The sequence below is a fragment of the Terrapene carolina genome, unplaced genomic scaffold (assembly GCF_002925995.2).
Source record: "Terrapene carolina triunguis isolate 2854851 unplaced genomic scaffold, T_m_triunguis-2.0 Scaffold130, whole genome shotgun sequence".
In the NCBI taxonomy this organism is placed as follows: domain Eukaryota; kingdom Metazoa; phylum Chordata; order Testudines; family Emydidae; genus Terrapene; species Terrapene triunguis.
The window spans coordinates 27,630,670-27,655,961 of record NW_020664481.1 but is presented as its reverse complement, the minus strand read 5'-3'; the positions used below and the strand labels follow the sequence as shown (position 1 = coordinate 27,655,961).

The window sequence follows — 25,292 nt, the reverse complement described above, 5'->3', positions numbered from 1 at the left end:
AGGTTGTTTTATTATTCAGTAGATTCATGGAAATTTTACTAGGATGACAGAGAAAATTCCACACCATTCTGTCTCCACTAATACAGGTACACGGCTTCAGCTGGCAATATTACTAGGATTAGCATAGTATGATGAAATATTTAAAGGAATTTTTTTTCTAAAACCTAATAAATCAAATGACTGCCAAATGTCATTAAAGTGATGGTCTTTGACTTGAATATGCTTTTCATATTCAAATTCAAAAAGAAAGAGATGAAAGCCAAGAAAGGTTACTCGGTTTCAACTAATAACCTCAAGCACTCTACATTCACATGCATAAAAAATGAAATTGGCTCTATTGTCTAATTTTACTTCAGAAACAACTCTTTTCTTTTTGCATTGTACAGATATATTAGCAGATGCATTTAAAGTGATATTCTGAGGGGTTCTCCCCCTGAAAATTTATTTAGCAGTTATGTCAAACTAGTTTGTACACATACAATAGTTTATAAGTGAAAACCAAATATACTGTATTATCAAGTCTTTTCTCATAACTTAAAATTTTGTTTGACATACTTAGCATTTGTAATAGTATGCTACAGGAAAAAAACATTTATATTACTTTCCATTTTCAGACAGAGGAGAGGGGAAAATCCACCTATTGATGGCATACTGCTTTCTAATTTTTAAGGCGACAAATAATTGTAAGTTGCATTGTTACAAAATTAAAAGAAAAATAAATGAATTGCTCTAGACTTTAAAAAAGAATATTTAGAGTCATGGTTTTATTATTATGAAGCATGCAACGTAGTGTATAATAAAGAGAACATAAGTTGATTTTTTTTTAAAGATAATTTACATTTGCAAATCAAACTATGCAACTGCTAAAGACTAACAGATAGTATTGAAGTCATATTTCACTACTAGTATAAAAACCACACATTTAGTATAAATAAAAATAAATGTCACAACTAATATCAGCTATGAATGAAGTTTTAAACTACAGTTTTTGGTACTAGACTGCAGAAAATTATATATTTATATTTTTCTGTTTCTCTAAGTGTTAGATTTTTCTTTATTCTCCACAGCCCACCTACTAGGTTTAATTACAGTGAAAAATAACTAGTTTATCATGACAACTTATTTCCCTTCAAATAATTCTGTTTTGATGGAAATTCAACATTTTGTTGTTGATGTAATAATAAAACAAAATTTAAGAAATGTTTCAATGGATTATATGGGTTGTTGCAGTAATGACAGAACAATTTGTGCTACTGATAGACTGTTATTAAACCAATGATACATCATTTAATATTTCAGGATTTTGGCTTGCATTAATTAGTATATGGTATTAGTGTTAGCATAGTTCAGTTACATGTTGCTTCTAATCGTCTATAGGAGTATTTTTTTTATATTTAGATACCTAAGAATGAAACAATATTATCATCAGTCTGTGATCTGTCAAGTCAAGTTTAATGCCTCTCTGGAGAGACCTTTGTAATTTAAGCTGTGTGCTATGCATTGCTGAAAATCCTCCTCAGACTTCATTTCAACATACATATGGTGTTTGGATTCTATTATAGAAATTTATATTATAGTTCCATTGAGTATTATTGGGCTTCAGTTATCCTATATTTCAAGGGAAAAAAACAAACAAACCAAAAGACAGGCCAGATCCTCAGCCCTTGTAAATAAGCATAGCTTCACTGACTTCAGCTAGAAATACACCAGTTGACACCAGCTGAAGATCTGGCCTTATGAGGCTGATGAACTTAGAAGAATCTTTGAACTCCCACAGTGTGTTTTAGGACTGTGTTAGATGCTACTTCTTTTTCAAGAAGGTTTAAGTAATGTGTTAAATACTCAGACATCAGAAGTTTAGAGTAGTTGCAGTTATTTCTTGGCTTTTTCATTTAATTTTTTTTTGTCTGAGCAAACAGCAAAGACAAACCTGGAATATGTTTCTATGCACTCTTGGATGGCATCTACAGCAACTAGTATTCTATATTCTGCAGTTTCTTTACAGACCCAGGATGAAATCCTGACCCCAGTGAAATCAATGGGAAAACTCCAAAGGGCCAAGATTTCACCCTCAGAATCAATAGTTTTAGGCAGTAACATGCTTGGATGTTTCTGGCCATTACAGAGTCATTTCTCATTGTCTGTCCATGCAAGAAGAAAGACAGGAACTCATAGATGTGGTTTAATAAGGGCATAACTTTATTCACTTATAATATCTGGGAGAACCTGGCAACCAATTGTACACTGCATGAAGGAGAGGAGTTTGTTTTCCACTATCCAGATGTAGAACTCCAAACCCCTTTCCGTAACTCCCTTAAAGGGGGCCAGAAAAAGTGGGGGGGGAGCTCCCTGATGAGGAGACAGAGGAGCCCCAACCTCCACTTATTTGGCGCTCTTACAGGATGCTTCCCTTCAAATCATTTTCCAATCCATTTTATTCAACAACCATATCCCTTCCATACCGAGTACCTGAGTATCTTCCACAAGTTTTATGTATGAAGTTGCGACACTATAACCTAACCCCCCTACTCTACTCCAGACTAGCTATGGCGAAGGCAAAAAACCCAACCACCTCAGCCAATATGGCAGTGAGGGGAAGGGAAAGGACAACTAGCCTAATGTCCACAACATGTCCTTTTGCCAAGTTCATGTCTGGGTGGGTGCTGCCACCCCGATCCTGGTAAAGGAGTGCCTCTACAAGGCTGCATGGGATAGAAATACTTCCCCAGCGCTTCTAGTCAACAGGAAGAGCAATGCAGTGACCTTGTCCTAACCTGACCCCAACTGCTTCCTGCCCAGTAAATTTTCCATTTTTCCATCAAATTTTCTTTTTACCAACCAACTTGTATTAATTCTGGTTATTTTAATTCTTCCTTTCATTTTTTCTCAGTTTCTTCACTTGCAGCAACTAGTAGCAGACTTGTGAATTTAAATATGTCTGGGGAGTATACATCAAGGGAATATTGATTCAACCTTTCCTTTAAATCAATCATTTTGTGCATTGTTATGCAGTAATGCATTTACTACTGTTCACATTTACTGCTGACTGAATGAGAAACCACCAGCTAGTAAATTCAATACTGAAAACTGAAGCCTAAAAAACAAGCTAAGCTAGCCAGCTTTACATAGAACCATGATATCAGATGTCTTTCCCCTCCTTCCTGAAGTTTTAGATTCTAGCAAATCAAGCTTCCCAATAGTTCACAGCTCCATACACAACCCTCTTTTCCATATCCAATGCCAGTTGATTCCCCCTGTTAGCAACACCTCTTTCACCAATTACCTTTTTAAAAGGTAGAATGTTCTATAACTTTCTTATGGTTTCCTAACTGGCCTAACCTTGAAGTTCTCATCACTCCTTTTTTTAGTTTTTACATTTTAGAACACAGGCTGAAATTAGTATTTACAATAATAAATTAATGTTTCTAGTAACAAAACACTTTCAAATAGGTTATATGCATACAAATACATGTGAGTAACACAAGATCAAGAATTCATGAAAAACACATTGATAAAACCCAGTTAACACTGAAAAAAATAACTGGATTATTTTCTTTAAAAACCTGGGTTTTTTCACAGCTCAAAATACAGCTAACACCTGAGTAAGCAAAAGTGATTGAAAAGTAAATAAAACAGTGGGTTTTTTTCACCTCCCTCTGACACTGTTGCCACAAGAATGCCAGTCTGATTGATTTTATTGATTAGAGATGCATGACAATGCAAACTGTGGTTCTGCTAACAAACCAACAGTCTGGATCCAGTAGATACTCACTCAACAGATGACAGCAATAATTCCTTTGACAACCCTGACCCAGATCATGTGATTGAGATAAAAATGTCAGTTTCTTAATAGCACTGTCATCTGTCAGACCCTTATTAAACCCACAATTTAAAAAAGATCTCTTGGTTGGGATTTTGCAGAAACAATGGTCATGGAAATGAGAATTATCCTTTTTCAATCACTGCCATGGCACATTAATACAAGTTATGCTTAGAAGGAATCTTCTTCAAATACTGCTCTAGCTTTCTCCCCTTCTGCTTTAACTAGTCATTTGGAAATTATGGTAACCTGTGGGAGAAGGTGGTATCCATGTGCCCTTTCTTTATATTAGCTGTCTGCCAGATGGAGACTTGAACTATTACTATAGAAAATCTATACTCTTCTTGTGCTTTGGTGGCAAAGTTCTTCACAGAGAGAAAGAATTTGAGAGTAGGCTTGTAAGAATGGAGGCAGGAAACCTAAAGGAGCACAACAAGTCTGTCAGAATCATATTGTTTTGCTTCAACTGAATTATTTAATTAAGATTTCATATCTGTAAATTCATGTACAAATTTAATTTGCTACCAAAGTATCAAACATCTACATTTGATAGTTAGCCAAAAAATGAAACCTGTGTAGACTCCTCAGGTAAAAGTGAATCATGCAGAGTTTGCAGCTCTCTTATCTGTCAGAGTGCCAGTATTAGATTCTTTGTCAAAATGATACTGAGTAGTTATGTTAATCTTACGTTGTATTTCTCAGCTCTGACTTTTTAAATACTAGTGGTGAGATACTACATAAGTTAGATATAAAATAAGACTTAGGATGAGGCTATACTGAATATTTCAACAAAGAATGAAATTTCCTTGACTGCAGTTTTTAGATGTCCAGCTTATTTGACACTTTATTTTCCCCCCTAAACACAAAGACTTAATGTATAAAATATGGGGTGAAGGAAAAAGAAAGATTTGGGCATCCACCTCTCATATGAGCGAAGAAGTGGACTAGGACTAAGAAATTATTTCTGTAAATATGACTCATTATATGAGTTTCATTAAGGGAGTACTGTTTTTCATTCTATAAAGAGAAAAATCAAATTGCACCTGGCCCTTGAATGTGTGCAGTAAGGAGCCTCCCCTACAGTGGACTAATTATGTTGTAGTACCTGAGCTCTCTTACATGGCAGGGACTGCTACCTGTAAATTGCCCTCCCTTGCTCCACCTTCCCAAAAAGAGAGAGGTTGAAGGCAGGGAGGAAACAGGGCCACAGCCCTGCTCCTCATCCAAATTAGCCAGGAGAGCTGGACTGTTGCAGAAGGGACTACACACTGTACCTATCTAATGAATTATGCAGAGGGCTCACTTCTCTTGCATGCTGAGGGGCTCTTCAGGGGCAGTGAGATTCTGCACTGTTCCCTACACGGGGGGTCGGGGGTGGAGTGTCTATAAGGCATAATTGAGCCCAGAATTAGCTCACCATTTAACATTCTTTGTCAAGTTTATTTCCTTATAGAACACTGCACAAAAATAGTCCCCACAAGTCACATTATTTCCTTAAGCACACATGAGAGGGCGAACTGTTTTTGCTGACGCACAGGGGACTGAATTGGGAACCTCCAGAGCTAAACGCATGAGTAGCTATAGAGGGAGCTAAAGAGTCAAAACTTTATAGCTAGGGGGCTCTTACAACTTCTATTTTCTGTGGATTGCGTAGAGGGGGACCTCTAATACACACACACACACCAACGGCGTACACATAACCAAAACTTTTCTACATTTGGTCTTATACACCAAATACCTTAGAAAATACTCTAAAAGGTATCGCGGTGATCTGAAACTCTACTTACTAAATGACCATTAATGACAGCATTAAACCTATGTATAAGCAGGGGGCATTTGCACTTTGCTCCTAATGCTGTTTTCAGACACACAGAGGATATTGTCCAAACTTCCTTCCTTTATGTGGTTTGCTTTTGCTGTTAACTTTACATAACATAAAACGCTGTTTGGGATTCCTCCTGAGCTTGGCTATGCTTAAGCTTTCTTCACACATTCCCCTTCGACTCTGCCCCAAGTTGACAAATTTTTCTTTTTAAAGAGGAATAAATAAAAAAAGATAAATATCTGGAATTATTTGACTTGCAGCGTTTACAAGCTCCAATGGCTTTGTAATGCTCCCTCCTCCCCTCCAAGTAGTGCTATGCATGCAGCAAAGATAATTGTTACGGTAACAGTGCAGTTGGAACCCACACTTCTGTATTGCAGCCTAGCACAAGGAAGAGAGTAATTTGATTTTTCGATGGTAAAACACTGACCACTCATTTTTCAAGAACTGGATGAAGTGACAGTAAAGTACTAAGTGTCAACCTCAATAATCAGTTAGACACCTCAGTACCATCTATTCACACATGAAAATTATTGCAAATGCTTTGTGGGCTTCAATTACCTTTAATTTCAAAAGCTAGGAGGACTCAGATATTAATGGATGAAATGCAAAGAGCTCTCACTTCTGTTCTGTCTGTCTGTAGGGAGTTAGGCAATGTTGAGGTTACAGAATGAGTGTACCAGCTGTTTACATGACATTCAGGATAAAATATGAAGTAGTTATATCTTATAAAAAAGAAATTGTAACACAACAAACCTGAATCATAGAATATCAGGGTTGGAAGGGACCTCAGGAGGTCATCTAGTCCAACCCCCTGCTCAAAGCAGGACCTGATCCCAACCAAATCATCCCAGCCAGGGCTTTGTCAAGCCTGACCTTAAAAACCTCTAAGGAAGGAGATTCCACCACCTCCCTAGGTAACCCATTCCAGTGCTTCACCACCCTCCTAGTGAAAAAGTTTTTCCTAATATCCAATCTAAATCTCCCCCACTGCAACTTGAGACCATTACCCATTGTTCTGTCATCTGGTACCACTGATAACAGTCTAGATCCATCCTCTTTGGAACCCCCTTTCAGGTAGTTGAAAGCAGCTATCAAATCTCACCTCATTCTTCTCTTCTGCAGGCTAAACAATCGCAGTTCCCTCAGCCTCTCCTCATAACTCATGTGCTCCAGCCCCCTAATCATTTTTGTTGCCCTCCGCTGGACTCTTTCCAATTTTTCCACATCCTTCTTGTAGTGTGGGGCCCAAAACTGGACACAGTACTCCAGGTGAGGCCTCACCAATGTCGAATAGAGGGGAACGATCACGTCCCTCGATCTGCTGGCAATGCCCCTACTTATTCAGCCCAAAATGCCGGTAGCCTTCTTGGCAACAAGGGCACACTGTTGACTCATATCCAGCTTCTCATCCACCGTAACCCCTAGGTCCTTTTCTGCAGAACTGCTGCCTAGCCACTCGGTCCCTAGTCTGTAACAGTGAATGGGATTCTTCCGTCCTAAGTGCAGGACTCTGCACTTGTCCTTGTGGAACCTCATCAAGTTTCTTTTGGCCCAATCCTCTAATTTGTCTAGGTCCCTCTGTATCCTATCCCTACCCTCCAGCGTATCTACCACTCCTCCCAGTTTAGTGTCATCTGCAAACTTGCTGAGAGTGCAGTCCCCGCCATCCTCCAGATCATTAATGAAGATATTGTACAAAACCGGCCCCAGGACCGACCCTTGGGGCACTCTGCTTGAAACCGGCTGCCAACTAGACATGGAGCCATTGATCACTACCCGTTGAGCCCGACGATCTAGCCAGCTTTCTATCCACCTTATAGTCCATTCATCCAGCCCATACTTCTTTAACTTGCTGGCAAGAATACTGTGGGAGACCGTATCAAAAGCTTTGCTAAAGTCAACACATCCACTGCTTTCCCCTCATCCACAGACCCAGTTATCTCCTCATAGAAGGCAATTAGGTTAGTCAGGAATGACTTGCCCTTGGTGAATCCATGCTGACTGTTCCTGATCACTTTCCTCTCCTCTAAGTGCTTCAGAATTGATTCCTTGAGGACCTGCTCCATGATTTTTCCAGGGACTGAGGTGAGGCTGACTGGCCTGTAGTTCCCCGGATCCTCCTTCTTCCCTTTTTTAAAGATGGGCACTACATTAGCCTTTTTCCAGTCATCCGGGACCTCCCCCGATTGCCATGAGTTTTCAAAGATAATGGCCAATGGCTCTGCAATCACATCCACCAACTCATTTAGCACCCTCGGATGCAGCTTATCTGGCCCCATGGACTTGTGCTCGTCCAGTTTTTCTAAATAGTCCCGAACCACTTCTTTCTCCACAGAGGGCTGGTCACCTTCTCCCCATACTGTGCTGCCCAGTGCAGCAGTCTGGGAGCTGACCTTGTTCGTGAAGACAGAGGCAAAAAAATCATTGAGTACATTAGCTTTTTCCACATCCTTGGTCACTAGGTTGCCTCCCTCATTCAGTAAGGGGCCCACACTTTCCTTGACTTTCTTCTTGTTGCTAACATACCTGAAGAAACCCTTCTTGTTACTCTTAACATCTCTTGCTAGCTGCAACTCCAAGTGTGATTTGGCCTTCCTGATTTCACTCCTGCATGCCTGAGCAATATTTTTATACTCCTCCCTGGTCATCTGTCCAATCTTCCACTTCTTGTAAGCTTCTTTTTTGCGTTTAAGATCAGCAAGGATTTCACTGTTTAGCCAAGCTGGTCGCCTGCCATATTTACTATTCTTTCTACACATTGGGATGGTTTTTTCCTGCAACCTCAATAAGGATTCTTTAAAATACAGCCAGCTCTCCTGGACTCCTTCCCCCCTCATGTTATTCTCCCAGGGGATCCTGCCCATCAGTTCCCTGAGGGAGTCAAAGTCTGCTTTTCTGAAGTCCAGGATCCGTATTCTGCTGCTTTCCTTTCTTCCTTGTGTCAGGATCCTGAACTCGACCATCTCATGGTCACTGCCTCCCAGGTTCCCATCCACTTTTGCTTCCCCTACTAATTCTTCCCGGTTTGTGAGCAGCAGGTCTAGAAGAGCTCTGCCCCTAGTTGATTCCTCCAGCACTTGCACCAGGAAATTGTCCCCTACACTTTCCAAAAACTTTGAATGCCCCACTCTGGCCTAACTTTGAAGGGGGGGGGGGCTTATATTTTAAAATCTATGTATTTTGCATGTTAGTTTCTTTAGAAAGGAGTAAAAAGAAAATACACAGAAGGAATTATCAAACAGCACATTTTCAGTTAGTAAAAGTACATTTCAGTACTATGAAAAGTGATTATGTAAATAGCAGCTTATTGCTCAGTACACTTGTTCCTCATTTATTCCAAGTCCTAATTAGTGACAAAAGTAAGTTTGTACGACTTTCTTTTCCTGTCAGTGGAGCAGAGCCAATACAGCTGAGCGAGTGAGCTGGATTCTATTCTGAATTTATGTATCACCAACAGAATTGTTAATATTCCATTTAATGACTCTTTATTATGCGTAGTGTGAGCTGGAGAAACTTCAAATTCTAGACCATGTTTTTTAGGGCTATAGTTAGGGAAAAATCCAAAACCTTTTTTTTTCTATTTGTAAAATTATTATAGTTTATCTGCACATAACTGCAACAAAATAAATACAGAACCTCACAAAGCTATTTGTACAAAGCCTTTTTTCCAGAGCAGAACTTGAGTTTTGCCCTCCAGGTGTAGATTTTGGCAGATGCCTAAAAAAATATTTAGTCCCTCTGAATGGGTGACTAAGCAGTGTTGATGTGCACCTATTATCATACATTCTATTTTTATTTTGTGTAAAACTTGATGCCACAGACATAAAATAAGTCAGCCACTTAAGGGCTCCAGTTTTCCAGAAAACATTCATTTGGTACCAATTTTGGCATAAGTGTTTTACCCAGTTACTGTTTCTTCACCTTTATGAAAAGTATTCAAGAATTTAAGAAGGAATCCAATATACCGGTAATTAAAAATACTAATGTTTTAGGTCACTCTTTTCATTAAGGGTACGTTTATAAAGGGTTAATAAATGATTAATAGATGTTTTTAATAAATGGTTAATCAACTAGTAGAGTCCAACTAGTCAATAGATTACTTATAACCATTGGCTTCCTTGTAAAAGTTAAATTCAAATTATACTAGTTATTATGGTATTCTCCTTTTACCTGGAATTTACCAAAAATATACTATAATTTCTGACATAGCATTTATGTACATACTGTTTTTCATCTAAAGGCACCTTACCAAATCTTTATATGTCCTGTCTGAAAACAGAGAAACTGCAGCCCTTTTGTCAATTTCCATTTTGACTATACAACCATTTATCAGTACCCTTTAGTTTGGGTTTTTATTTTGTTTAAAATTTCCCAGGAATGTATCAGTGTTTATCACAAAAAAAATTTAAAAAGTGAAAAATCAGTAAAAACTGAAAGCCAAGGGCCCATGATGTCGGAAACTCACAGGTTGCAGTGGCCTCTATACTCATGGTGATGGTCTCGATACTGTGGCTCTGTGCCACCATGATGTAGCTGCAATGAGCCAGATTTAGGGAGTTCCATCACTTCCAAAATTTGGGTGAAGAAACAAATTGGTAAAACCTCAATAATGTTTTTTTTAAAGACAGGAATTTTTCAGAAAAAAAAAAAAAGGAGCAAAAATAAAAAATAAATGGCCTTAAACTTATATCTCAAGGAATAAATTTTTTTTCTTCACTCTCTCCTATCTTTGGTGCTGTCCTTTTCAGATCCTCAAATTCTCCTGCAACATATTTTGTTCTAAGGTATTTCCTCAGTGGCATTTGGTGCAAACATGTTACCGGTACTCTGTCTGGGGCAAGCTCTTCTAGTTGGTCATAGATTTCCACAGTCTAGTCACAAGTCACAGTGGTGCAACTAAGATAATGGGCCTGGTTTGGTTTACCGAGGCACTATGCTCTTCTTTCAAAACCTAGTCAAAATTGCTTACTTCCAAATGTTGTACCATTTGTATTTTTTTATTCTGAAATTGGGTGTCTCTCTATGGCCAAAGACTATTATTAAGTCTTTTGTAAGTGCAGCTTGAAGCAAGTGGACTCGTAGCACAGGCTTTGTGAACCATAAAGAAACCTATCATTTAGTGTTTCATTTCAGAATTGTTTTAACTAAAATATCCCTGCCAATCTATTTAAATTCACCAAGTACTTGCCAAGCATTTAATCATTTAGTTTATTTTACCACATAAAAACTGCACTGGAAAAATTAAGTTTGTTCTGGGAACATTAACATTTCCATTAATTTCTTCTTCAGCTGTTTTTTATGGTGATGTTATGTCTGTCAAATACTCAGGGCTTGTCTTCACTACCCGCCTCGATCGGCGGGTAGAAATCGATCTCTCGGGGATCGAATTACTGTGTCTCGTCGGGACGCGACAATCGATCCCCGAATCGACGCGCGTACTCCACCAGCCCAGGTAGGAGTAAGCACCGTCAACGGGGGAGCCGCAGCGGTCAATTTGCCACCGTCCTCACAGCGGGGTAAGTCGGATCGGATACGTCGAATTCAGCTACGCTATTTGCATAGCTGAATTTGCATATCTTAAATTGATTCCCCCCTCCCCCCAGTGTAGACCTAGCCTCAGTCTTTCCCTCTTTACTATAGTTAAAAATAATTACATTTTTCTTACGTGGCAGTCTCTCAAACTATGAAATGATGTTCAACCATAAACAAAGTTCTCTTTATTTTCATGAAAATGAAGAGTGCTCAGCTGTACCAAACAAAGGGGTGTTAGCCAATACTTTAGCAGTACTTCAGCACTCTTACCAATTTTTCACTTATGGAAGAGATCTACTATGGGTTTTCTTTTCTTTTGCTTTTTGTCTAGGAACAAACTGTAAATAAATTAACCAGTCCTAATAATGTCAATGTCATTATCAAGAATTCTGTGTTGTATATTACAGTCTTACAGAGTAGCATCTTGCACTTTTCTCTTTTCCCAACTTTTAAATGTAGACTTTCAAGGAGAGGTACAGATCAAAACAGCAGTCAAACCAGCTTTTTGATTGCTCTGTATTATATCAGAAAGTGGAGACAGTTGTGGCAATGAACAGACTAATTAAATACTGCTGATCAGAACAGTAACTGTAACATGTCATTTTAAAAAAAAAAAAACCACAACAGTTTCCCAATCTTTTTTTAGCCTATAGGAAAACAGAAAATCTCACAAAGATTCCCAGAAGTGGCTACAATATTCTAGGTTTGGCTGAACCTGAGTTGTATACAGAAGCACTAAACGTCTATTCTGAACATTGTGACAAAGTTCCTCCTCTATCTTGGTGGGTCCTGCGCTTATCGGCGGATTTTCTTGCCTCAAAGATTCACCATGTGGGTTGGGGAACAGCCCAGAGACCTTCCCCTCTGGGAGAACCCACAGTCCAGGTCAATTGGGAGGTTTGGGGGGAACCCGGGCCCGCCCTCTACTCCGGGTTCCAGCCCAGGGCCCTGTGGACTGTAGCTGTCTATAGTGCCTCCTGTAACAGCTGCATGACAGCTACAACTCCCTGGGCTACTTCCCCATGGCCTCCTCCAAACACCTTCCTTATTCTCACCACAGGACCTTCCTCCTGGTGTCTGATAACGCTTGTGCTCCTCAGACCTCCAGCAGCACACCCTCTCACTCTCAGCTCCTTGCGCCTCTTGCTCCCAGCTCCTCACACTCGCACCACAAACTGAAGTGAGCTCCTTTTTAAAACCCAGGTGCCCTGATTAGCCTGCCTTAATTGATTCTAGCAGCTTCTTCTTAATTGGCTCCAGGTGTCCTAATTAGCCTGCCTGCCTTAACTGGTTCTAGCACATTCCTGATTACTCTAGTGCAGCCCCTGCTCTGGTCACTCAGGGAACAGAAAACTACTCATCCAGTGACCAGTATATTTGCCCTCTACCAGACTCCTGTACCCCACTGGTCTGGGTCTGTCACAACATCCAGAACAAAAATCAAGTCTTTTTTTTTTGGTGATTATATTGCTTTGAGCATTCACATCTAGATTACTGTTCACTATTATCTAGAGAGCTTTTCCAACATTATTGCTCTCCAGGTTTTTTTTCTTCCAAGTGAATATCTGTGTTTTCGGTTTTATTTTTCCTCAAAATGTACTAGCTTGTGTTTTTTCATGTTGAAAATCATGTGCTATTTTCTACCCATATTTCTAAACTCATTTGGCACCTTTGTATTATAATATTTCTGCCCAATATCACCAGTAAATTTTCTTAAGCTCTTTGCACCATCTTCTCATTAATCAATTAAGCTATTAAATAAATTTTCTAACGCTATTTGAAACTTCTCCTTATATCACTTTTGTTGTTGTTGAAAGCTCTTTAGCCTGTTTTCCTATCCAAGCCATTTGAATTAGTTGTGAGGGGAAGATTTCATGATGTACTGTAGTATCAGATGTTTTACTAATATTTTCTAATTGATTTATTTAGTTGAATTAAGCTCGTCTGGCAAGATTATTTCTTCATAAATTCATACAGCCTACCATTCACAGTCCATTAGTTTTTAGATGTTCAGTGGTGGTGTTTTTTTATCTCAGCCCCCTCCCTCTTAATATTTGTTCCATTATTTCACTAGATTCAGAAGTAACGTATACCATTTGGTAACTCCTACAATCTGATTTGTTTTCAGAAGGTTGATTCCATATTTAATTATTTTTCAATCTTCTGGCAGTTGATCAGTTCTCCATAATTTTTCAGAAATAGCTGTCAGTGGTTCAGTAAGTTCACTGGCTAATTCTTTTAAATTCTGGTATGCATTACACTTCAATTTCCTGACATTTGCCTTCTAGAAATCTAATACTCTTTAACTGCTATGCACTTCATTCCCGTTCCTTGCTATGGTGCACTGAAGAAATTTGTGGACACTGGTACCTTATCTATTTAAGTGGGGTCCATCAAATCCTTTATCAGAGTAGATTGTTGAGAAGGTTGTTGAAAGATAATTTTGATATTACCTGGACTCTTCACACTTCTTTCACCCTTTCACTTTGGCTTTAGTCCTTTTTTGATCTTATTGACTAATCATGACCTCTTAATGATGGAGTATGGTCATAGGTTAATGCTTATTCTCTTAAATGTGTCAGCAGCCTTTGAAAACACTGACCATGAAGTTTTAATAGCTTGCTTTCAGAACCTCAGTGGGGTAGATGGTACTGGATGAAGGATTCAATTTCTTCCTTCATCATACATGCCAGTACGGTGTTCATATTTTCCCAATGTCTGACTGAGGCTGGATTTGGATGACAGCATGCTGGTTGAAGTCAAATCCTGGCAAGACAGAGGTATTACTAGCGGATAAAAATCATGAATGAAATACAAGTGGAAAATGAAAGACGACTAAGGCTTATGAAATTTTGGAGAAAGTACAAGCACCAGCCTCACATGACAGAGTCAGGCCGAGATTTTAAAAATTGGTTATCAGAAACTCCTAAATCTATATTTAGGCACCTAAATAAGTGGTCAGATTTTCAAAAGTGCTGAATACCCAGCAACCCTCAGTGAAGTTAGAGCTCAAGCAAATACAGCCAGAGTAACCTGACTGTATTATAGTCCTGCAGGAGGGAAGGATGAGGGGAGCATAAGAAGGCAGCCATGATTTTAACATTGAATGTTAATGGTCCAGATCCTCAGCTGGTGTAAATTAGCACAGCTCCACTGACTCAGGGAGCTGTACCGATTTACATTCGATGAAGATTTGGACCAGTGTACCTGATTTTCAGGCCCCAGCTTCCACTTATGTATGAATAGCTCTGCATATGCACACCTATGAATCCATTTGGGGTTGTAACACCTGTATTTGCAAGTTTGTGTGTTCAGGTGCCAGGTTTTACATGGGTAAGTTCTATCCAATCACATTAGATATTTCAAACTTACATGTGGGTGATACTTCATAGTATATGCACATGCAAGACGACCTGTATGCACAAATGGAAGCCAGGATAAGGCCCCAATGAAAATCAGGCCCATTACATCTACTGTACTGATAAAAATATATTCTCCCCTTTGATGTATGCATATAATTCATAAATGATATTCAATGCCAGTGCAAAAGGAGCATATTAAAAATTGAAAAGTGTTTATTGCTTCTTACTATGCACATTTCACTGTGTGCATTACGGATGTTCAACCTTTCACAACACATTTTACTGAACACCAGAACCACAACCACCTGGCATTGCTGGTTCTTGTAATTTAACAGTAACATCCAAATTAATTACATCATGAGATCTTCATTTGGAGAAACTGATTATGACAGTTTTCACTAAACTACTATTAGTGCAAGCAAAATGCCCTTACCATATCTGCCATGAAGGAAAAAGATGTAAACATACCTAAAGGAAAACGGGACCACCATTGTATAAATTGCTTTTGCCAGTAATTGCCTTGCGGGCACATTTTAAAATAACTTGGAAGCTGACAGCAGTAAATTTTATTGTGATAATTGAAAACTATATTATTACTCAAGATGATAAAGTGCAGAGGTGGGGGTGAAGGGAGGAGGGATAGAAGAGAAAAGGCAATTGTTAATTTTTTTAGACTATGCCAAAGCAAATGCAAATTCCTAGTTTTGATGTATATTTTGAGGACCCGAAACAAGGCTTTTAATCAATGTATTATACATCAAATTGATAATGTTAACTTCGGATTATTCAAATGTATGAAATATTCATAGAGAACTGTCCAAAGTTTTACATTTCCCTGACTTTTTTCTCTATTAATTATCATGCCTGGAAGCTTTTTAGTAAAAGCAGCAGCCATCAGCCTGACTGAACCTGACAAGCTAGCAAGGCCCAATTATACTGGCACTCTGTGGCACTTTGATGTACTGGAAACGAAAAGAGATAGGGGCAAATTGTATAGCACATTATGTTAATGACTTGATTTAATCCAGCCACTAAACTTTATGTAGCCTGTTAAAAAAGATGCTAACACTAATTACGCCACTTTGGAAAGGAAAGAAGGGGACAAGCATTTCATACCGACAAAGTGAAGCTCATAAATGTTGTAAATGAAATGAAACAAAATGAAGTAATCTATGATTAATTATACATCACAGACATGAAGAAAAGAGAAAGAAGCAAGTAGTACAGCTAAGTACTGGAAAATCTGTTAGATTCCTTTTATGATCAACATATCTAAGAAAAAACCATGAACTGTCTGATTTGCAACATGCAAAAAAGAAATAGTATGATCTTAAATGACTTAAACAGTGTGGCATGCAGTTCAGATTCACAGTATAATTAGCATGATCTGTAAAAATCAGAAGTTTTATTTACAGTGTTTTAATGATTGCAGGATATTTATCTCAGACATAAAAGTAAGGTACTGATTTTTAATTAAAAGAAAATTAGTTCAATCTAAGTTTTATAAATTGTATTCTTTGAATTAACTAAGTTTTCAGATACAGGAACCCATTTTTCTCCTAATTTTGAATTATATGCTCCAGGCCACCAACACCAACCTTATTTCAAATCTATTGATGTAATACTTAGAAACTTCTAGGTTCTTCAGTAATCTTATGTACCTTCTTGCACATTTGCTTTGTTTCCTGATGAACAGATCAATAGGGAAAGGAAGATGCTAATGATCCATAAACTAATCTTTCTAAAACAGAAAATCTTTTATGATTGTGCTTAAATCATTTTGATAAAATAAACTGCAGTACAACTCTAAATTTGTTCATCAACTACATCATTGTTTGGCTTAATGGCGATGAGTAATTTCCTATTTAGTTCACACTGTTACAGATTAAAGAATTTTATGGCATTCACTAAGTAATTAAATATAATGCAGTTCCACCTATTAAAATTACTTAGGTATCTCTCTCTAATTCAGATATGTGGTAGCACTTCTGAACCTCTGTGAAAAATGATGAATAGATGTGCAGCCAATCATGCATGAAACATTGCTTAATGTAGCTGGTTACATTATAAGATGTTGCTCATGCTTTACTGAGATAGTGTCTGACCACAAATCAGACTATTATTGACCATTGTAGATAATCACATTTTGGAATGTTAAAAAGCCAAGGTCACTCAGCCCAAGTAGGTTATAACAGTGTGATATCACTCAAATAACCCTCTCAGACACAACAGGAAAAATCACTCAAGTACTTGAGACAGTTAGAAATCTTACAGTCAATTTTTTTCGAGGAACTAACTTCTTTACTTTATAAAGACTCAACTTCAGGTCTATTCAGCTAAATTAAAGTCTTTATTCTCCTTGTCTTTAGGAGACACTTACCACATTTTTAGTAAAGAAAATGTACAGAACCAAGTTTTCCAAACTTGTTCTATGTTGTGTGTGTGTAATTATGTGCAAACCATTTTTATTATCTCTTGTGCATACAAACAACAGTAGAAACTACTCATGAAACTCCCCTTTGCATGCTAAAGTCAAGGAAATGCTCTTTTCACATTCTATCATTTATACAAATGCACAAAACAGTACATGCAATAGAGTGCATGAGCAAAGTTGCACCACGAAAACAGAGATTGTGAAAAAGCTTCTTTGGAAAAATGGTTCTCAGTGCTGCAGTTAGAAGAAAGATGAGGAAGGATAAGAAAAATGATCTGTGAACATTTCAGCTGATTAAAAACTAAATATCAGTTTAATGTGTTGTCAACATCTTAAAGTCAATGGAAGTGAGGCAAGGGGCTGATAAGGACAGGGTGGGTACTCTGGTATTGTGGAGGTCATGAGAAAATTACTCCTCTTGAACAGTGGGCATGGTGTCTGCCACAGAGAGAGAACTGGTGCTTTCTGTGTAAATAAGACAATCACTGGCAGGTTTTCTGCATGAAGTACAGGATCAGGAAGAGAATAACAAGAGCGAAAGTTTCTTGGAGATTCAGGTTTCAAACACAATTACTCTCTATGGGCAAGCAATTAATGCGTGAGTTCTGTTTTAACTCAAAGTGGCACCAGGCTGATGAAAGCCTCTAGCTGCACTTTCCTTTTGTGCAGTTTAACAAACAATAAATGAAAAAAACAATAATATAAATCATAAATGGTAGCTCCTATGTTTTCACAGAGATCCCTTTCATGGTTTCGGGTCAGCCCAACACAGCATTCTTTCAAGGTGTTAGGTCTAAGTAGCCCGAGCTGTACTTAATTGGCTCACAGATGGTAGTGCCTCCATAAACTGCCTCTGAACTCTGGATGGAAATTAATCCCTGAAATCATAGGAATTATTCTGATTCAGTGGAGCCTCCTTTTAGGGAAACCACCAGTGTGGCAGGTCTTCTGTGTCCCCAATGGGGGTACCAAGACACCTGTACACTGTCATATACATATATCAAACACAAAAAATTTATGTGAAAAGATTATGAAGGTAGCAAAATCAAGCCCTCAAAAGTTAGGAAATGTCAGAGGTTGCCTGTGCAACCTGAATTCAGCTCCTTTATACAGTAACTTCTCACTTAAAGTCGTCCCGCATAACGTTGTTTCGGTGTTACGTTGCTGATCAATTAGGGAACATACTCATTTAAAGTTGTGCAATGCTCCACTCTTATGTTGTTTGGCTGCCTGCTTTCTCCACAGCTGGTAGCCACCCTACGCCCACCCCCACCCTCCCAGCATCTCCTGCCCGCCGGCAGACCCCGCGGATCAGCGCCTTCCCCCTCCTCCCCCCCCTGCCTGCCCATGGCAATCAGCTGGCTTGTGGCATTTTGGAGGCAGGAGGGAGGGGGGAGGAGTGAGGACTTGGTGCGCAGGCTCCCCCTCCCTCCCGAACGCCGCAAGCCAGCTGATTGCCCCGGACAGGAGGCGAGGTGGAGGAAGGGGGAGCCTGCGCTAAGTCCTCGCTCCTCCCCCTCCCTCCTAAACGCCGCAAGCCAGCTGATTGCCACGGGCAGGAGGGAGGCGGGAGGCAGGAGGAGTGAGGACTTGGCGCGCCTCCCCCCTCCCTCCCCTGCCTCCTGCTGGCGGCAATCAGCTGGCTTGAGGCGATTTGGAGGCAGGAGGGAGGAGTGAGGACTCAGCGCACAGGCTCCTCCTCCCTCCCCTGCCTCCCAAACGCGGCAAGCCAGCTGATTGCCCCGGGCAGGAGGGAGGGGGGAGGAGCGAGGACTCGGCGCACAGGTTCCCTCTCCCTCCCGAATGCAGCAAGCCAGCTGATTGCCCCAGGCAGGAGGGAGGAGCAAGGACTCGGCACGCCTCCCCACTCCCTCCCCTGCCTCCCGAATGCGGCAACCAGCTGGCTTGCGGCGTTTAGAAGAGAGGGGAGGGAGGGGGGAGGAGCCAGGATGCAGCATGCGAAGTAAAGGGGGAGGAAGTGGAGAGAAGAGGCGGGTCAAGGGTGGGGGCTTGCTGCCCTGGAACCTAACTGCCTCCCCAGGACATCAAGTCAGGCACCCAGAAAACAAGGAACACAATTAGTAATCAACTATGAAAATTTTGGTGTGACTTGACTGGAATCACATCACACAGAATTCTGTGGCAGAGGCAGGGATTCAATAACCACGAGACCAACTTCTCATCCTGCACCACCCTGCCTCTTTCACTCCACACTTTCCAACTTCTGCAATGAATGAAGCAGGGTTCTTACAGAAAACAGCCTCTTGCACTACACACACACACACACACACCCCTAATTCATCCCCAGAGTAGGTCCATACTGTTCACTGAAGGAGGCAGGGGTCTTTGTATGTCATCATGTAATTAAAGACTGCAACATAATGCATACACAAGGGGCCTGAATTAATGCAACCTTAATTCTGGCATTTTCTAGCCTCTGAGTGCTTGACTTTGCAACATTAACAAAGTCCTCCCAACACAGAGAGAGAGTGTGTGTGTGTGTGTGTAATTTCCCAGGTTTTTAAAAAAAGCAAACTGAAAAATTCCATCATGTGGCATCACACTGACACCCACACGGGTCATCAGCATGGTAGCTCCACCACACAGACCTCTTCCACTTCAACCAGTGGCGTAAATAATAGCTGTAGTAGGTTGTAATCCTGCATGTGGGCCAGCACTAGACAAGATGGGACACTTTACCAGTTGCTTTTACAGATATTTTTTGACAGCAGAGGAATGGTGAGACTCAGGAATCTTGGATTCTATTCCAGATGCTGGAGAGGTGTTCTCTAGTGGGCATAGACTCTTCTGCCCATTTTCCCCAAGTGTGACCCCTTCTGCCTGGTCTCCTCCAACCTGTGCTTGTCCCAGTCTTGTTTTTCCCCCACCCTGGCTCCTCATCCCAGTCCCATTCTCTTAAGTAACCAGTCCCAGTCTCCACTCCTCAGGTTTCTCATGCTAGTCCCAACCTCTTTCATACAGCCATTCCCAGGTTCCACTCCCACACAATCTCTCAGCTTCTTGTCCCCAGCTCTTTGCCCAGCAAGTCCCAGTTCCTGTCTCTCTTCCCCACCCTGGCCTCCAGTTACATCCCACTGTTCGCATTCTCCATCCCACTTACTTTCAGTCCCAATCTCCCGCCCTGGGCTCCATGTCCAATCTCAGAGCTCGTCCCCTCCCCCCCCAGATCCTAGTCTCTTTGTCCTGTCAATCCCTGTTCTCCCCATTTGCTCCAGCTCCTAATCAGATCCGTCTCCTCTCCCATAATTTCCCCTGCCCCACTAGATCTCAGTCCAACTCTCCTTGCCCAGTCAGTACCTGTTTCCCCTCCCATCGAAACTCACTGTCCCAGTTTCCCTCTCCGCAAATCAGCCTCCAGTTCCAACGTGCCCACCCCAAAGGGTCGTTTTCTCAATCTACTCCTCCTCTTACCTCCTACTGACCTAACTCTTAAGAGTTGAGGATCAATCAGATCCTTAATTATTAAAAATAATTTGTCTATAGAAGATTAGATGTAAGTATTAAAATTGGAAAAAAATTAAAATTAAAGTACTTAAAGCACAGCAGTCACACAATCGATAAGTTTAACTGCAGAATTTCTAACAAGATTTATGCTTCTCAGTAGTTTAGACTAGCACAAATATTTTAGTAGCAAGAATTGTAAGTATTAATGGTCTAATAAATTCTAATTACAAACATATTCTATTCTTGTAAAGCAGATACTATTATTACAGAAATATCTTAACACAAGCATCCACTGCTAAAATTTTTTACAAATATCTTTTATTCTATAGAACAAGATACTGTGTGTGGTTCTGGTATCACAGAGCAGGCACCATAAAATTAATTAATGCAATATATTTTAACCAAATAACACATTTAAATATTACTGTTAAGATTTTGGTAGTAGTGTTTTAATCAGCAAGTGGTTATAATTTGACATGGAACTTACACTGAAAATGGCCTCTCCACCTCTTGAAACATTAAAGGCAAGTTATCTATAAGCCTTCTTGTAATTTGGTAATGGCATCATTGTTGAAGAACAGAACTTCTAGAATTTATACAATTCCTAACATCATCTTCAGTTATTAGATTAATTAACACATAAAACTTAATTACATTTCTTTACTAATTACTAAAAGAAGACTAATTTTTAGAATAGTCTAATCTAGTAACATTTACACTTCTAAAACTGCTGTCCCTTAAAATTCAGATTAACTGAAATCTGATTCCAAAAATTACCAAAGCCTGTTCCAGCACTCCTGCAGAACTCCTTTTGACTGAAAATGGGATTCCTCCAGATCAGTGGTGGGCAACCTGTGGCCCATGGCCTGTCAGGGTATTCTGCTGGCGTGTCGCGAGACAGTTTGTTTACACGGGTTCGCCGTTTCCGGCCAATGGGAGCTGCGGGAAGCGGTGCAGGGATATGCTTCCTAAGCAAGACAGTTGTATTGGACACAAAAGATATCTGCATATAATTTTAATATTATTTGTTTATGCTTACAAATGTGTATCTGCACATGTATTACATAGTCAGATCTGTAACTGTCTGACCTGAGGCCCAAGTTTTGAAGATCACTGAAAATTTACAGCTTAATTTATATATATAGAAAACCTCTATTTGCATGCATAATCAGGTCATTAGGCTAAGTTACCTGATGTGTGTGCAAAAGTTCCCTATTTCAGCTTGAAAATAGGTACACATACAAACTGAAGGCTCTTTGAAAATCTAGCTCTTGATATCTCACTGCTGATATTAGAGGAAGACGCATTTAAAGTATGTTTTTCTTAGATTTACATAATTTCCCAAACAGAAGCATTTAATTGCCATAAATATACTGACTGACCTGTTTAATATTCTTGGACACTGGGCTAGGAACAATACAGTCATCACTGTCAGTTATTATTGATTCCATGGCATCAGTTGCCTGTCTATTATCTTGATCTGTTGGGGGGGAAAAAAAAAACAGTTAAATTCTATACTTGAAGTCCATTTGAGATTTGTTGAGAAACCTACGTGCAGAATATTAGTTTTTCTAATAAATATAGTTTGACAGAGTCATGCAAATCTTTTATCATTTGCAGACCATGACACAGGCAAATCAATGACTATTAAATGGTCTAGAAAGTCACCTTGTTTTTCTTCTGATCTGCTAAAAACACTAATGGCTATGATGGTGGAAACAGAGATACAATCGTATCAAATCTCCTGTGATAAACAACAGGGTCAACAAAGATTAGTTTAATATAGGAATTAGGGCTGTCAAATTATTTAAAAAATTAACTGTGATTAATCACAGTTTTAATTGCACAGTTAAACAACAACAGAATACCAATTTACATTTATTATAAATATTTTTGGATGTTTTTCAACATTTTCAAAATATATTGATTTCAATTACAATGCAGAATACAAAATGTAGTGTTCACTTCATATTTTTTTTATTACAAATATTTGCACTGCAAAAAAGATAATCTACAAGTTGAAGCATGAAGGGACATACTAATGTTTAAGCGTATCTGGCATGTAAATACCTTGCAACACTGGCTACAATAGTGCCATGCAAAGACCTGTTCTCACTTTCAGGTGACACTGTAAATCAGAAGCAGGCAGCAGCATCTCCCGTAAACATAAACAAACATGTTTCTCTTAGCGATTGGCTGAACAAGAAGTAGGACTCAGTGGACTTGTAGGCTCTTAAGTTTTACCGTGTTTTGTTTTTCAGTGCAGTTATGTAAAAAAAATAATTCTACATTTGTAAGTTGCACTTTCACAATAAAGAGATTGCACTTGTATGAAGTGAATTGAAAAATATTATTTCTTTATCTTTTTTACAGTACAAATATTTGTAATAAAAATAATATAAAGTGAGCACCGTACACTTTGTATTCTGTGTTGTAATTGAAATCGATATATTTGAAAATGTAGAAAAAAATCCAAAAATATTTATAATAAATGTATATTGGTATTCTGTTATTAACAGTGCAATTAAAACTGTGATTAATCGTGATTAACTTTTTAAATCAAGTTAATTTGTTTTGATTGAATTGCTTGAGTTAACTGCGATTAATTGACAGCCCCTAAAAGGAATATTGATTTAATCTGTGGATTTCCACTGTTTAGATTTCAGCAGCTTGCACATAAATGACTACATTGCAAAATAATTTCTCAGAAACAGGTTAGGGTTGGATTCAGGCAGACACTTCTACAAAGCCTTAAGCTCAGTTTTGATGGAGTAAAAAAGAATTATAAATAAAATAAAAAGCAGAGGGAGTTAACTCTTGATTTTTGCATTCCTAATGAGAACAGAAGGCCTAACAAGAAGCTATAAACAATTGAATGTAAAAATCTAGTATCCTGTTCCTGCCCTTATTTAGTAGACAAGGACTCAGCTTGAGTCCCTGATACTAAGCTTAAAATAAGAGCTAGAACAGGATGACCTGGCTTTTGTAGTCTGTATATAAATCTGCTGCTAACAACTTGAAGTCACAGATGTGATAAAATGTACTGCCCTCTCATTTTCTGAGATGATCTCTGATAATACAGTTATCTGCAGACAAAAGGAGAACACTTTTTAAAATATTCTTTAGAACGTCACTCTTCTGAAGGGAGAATATAAAGACATTTAAAACAGAAGCCAGGTTTCCTTTAATATTTTATGAAACTAGGTCAGATACCAAATTTTTGCATTCAATTACTATATAGCTTCCAGTTGGGCTAAGAATAACACCAACAAACCCACCCAAGTACAGCCATATAATTTCTGTCATGAACCTTCTTATAATGAGGTAGCTCCCACTGTTAACAACAAATGCTTAAAATGGAAAGAGTGGTAGCTTTATTAATTAAATAGATTCATTTATAATTTATAAAAATGAAAGTTACCTTCTGGTTCCAATTCCTCAGTTATTTCTGTTTCATCTCCAGAAGTAGCCGAGCTCTGGTCAGCCAATTGACCCTCAGATAGCTGAGAGAGGTCATCTTTTTCCTGCTGAATTTCTCCAGAAGTTTCCTTTACTTTATCATCTGCCACTCTTTCCTGTATAACCTCAAATAAGTAGGTATATTTATAGACATTCTGTGGTATTTATAATATCTACTAGAATAGGAAAAGCTACTGAGACTTAAAACTTGAAGAGTTATGGCTCGTATGCATTATATATGTGACCTATTAGTAACAGGACAGAGAGCAATGAAAAGCTCATCAATTATCAACTGCAATAACAAATATCTGACAGAGTAAAAAGGACACATTCATAACAATTTACATTTTCTAAAGATATAATTCATAAAATCTCTTGGCATCTGTCTCTGATGGTTTCAAAACATTTAACTTGTATTTTAAACCATTTATTTTTAGAAAAATTATTATTCAGATGGTATTTTTATAACCTTGATTAGCCTTTATGCACTGCATTAGTCTTCATGAACTGCAAATAGCACTAAAAAAGACCCAGTTTAAAAATTATATATTTAATGCCTCAAAAATCTAGGGTAAGAGAAGCCTTTAGTTTATAATTTATTCTAAAGTTCTCTTTCCCCCCTCTTTCAGATCCACTGAAATCACAGATCATGGTACCTTTTTCAATATGTACTAAATCAGGGATATTACACGCACCAATTCTGCTGGAGTAAGTTTTATCTGCTCTATAGGGAGCCCAGTAAAGTTTGTTATCAGATCATTTTCTTTCTGGGTCTGATTTCTCTCCCAAGTCAGACATTTGAGCTGCACCTGTCCTTCTACAATATTGGAGGCATGGGGCTCCAAGGCTTCCCATAACCATTCTATTCTTGGGCCAGGTAAGTCCCTCCACTCTAGACCACTGCAGCCTAACAAATGAACTTCAAGAAGCCACTGAGGACTCTTCCACCAATTGAACAATTCTCTTCTGGTATGAAGCTGGCTTTAGGCCCTCCACTGGCACAGGAGACACGTCAGAGCTGGGACACTGTGTGATCGAGACAATCCTTGGCCAATGGAGCATTCTTTATGAAAAACAGTGGCAAAGCTCCCTTTTTGCAGCTCACGAGATGATCTCCTAACAGATGGAACTCCTTGTAGTCTTTGGCTCATTCTATTTGGCCTGCTCTGCCTTGAAGGGAGAAGGAGGAACCAGGGCCGGCTCCAGGCACCAGCTTAACAAGCAGGTGCTTGGGGCGGCCAAGGGAGAGGGGCGGCATGTGTGGCAATTCAGGGGCGGCAGGTCCCTCACTCCCTCTAGGAGCGAAGGACCTGGCGCTGAACAGCTGCCGCCGATCGCGGCTTTTTTTTTTTCCTAATTGCGATCGTGGCTTTTTTTTTTTTTTTTTTTTTT

The 25,292-nt window shown here is 39.2% G+C and overlaps 1 protein-coding gene across 1 annotated transcript in view; it reads right to left on the bottom strand.

Moving 5' to 3' along the window:
• RPGRIP1L (RPGRIP1 like) overlaps positions 1 to 25,292 on the bottom strand; it is a 131,338-nt gene that overhangs the window by 19,159 nt on the left and 86,887 nt on the right. The window contains 2 exon segments of the mRNA XM_026652815.2: positions 21,824 to 21,921; positions 23,863 to 24,025. Coding sequence (XP_026508600.2) covers positions 21,824 to 21,921; positions 23,863 to 24,025 — 261 coding nt within the window.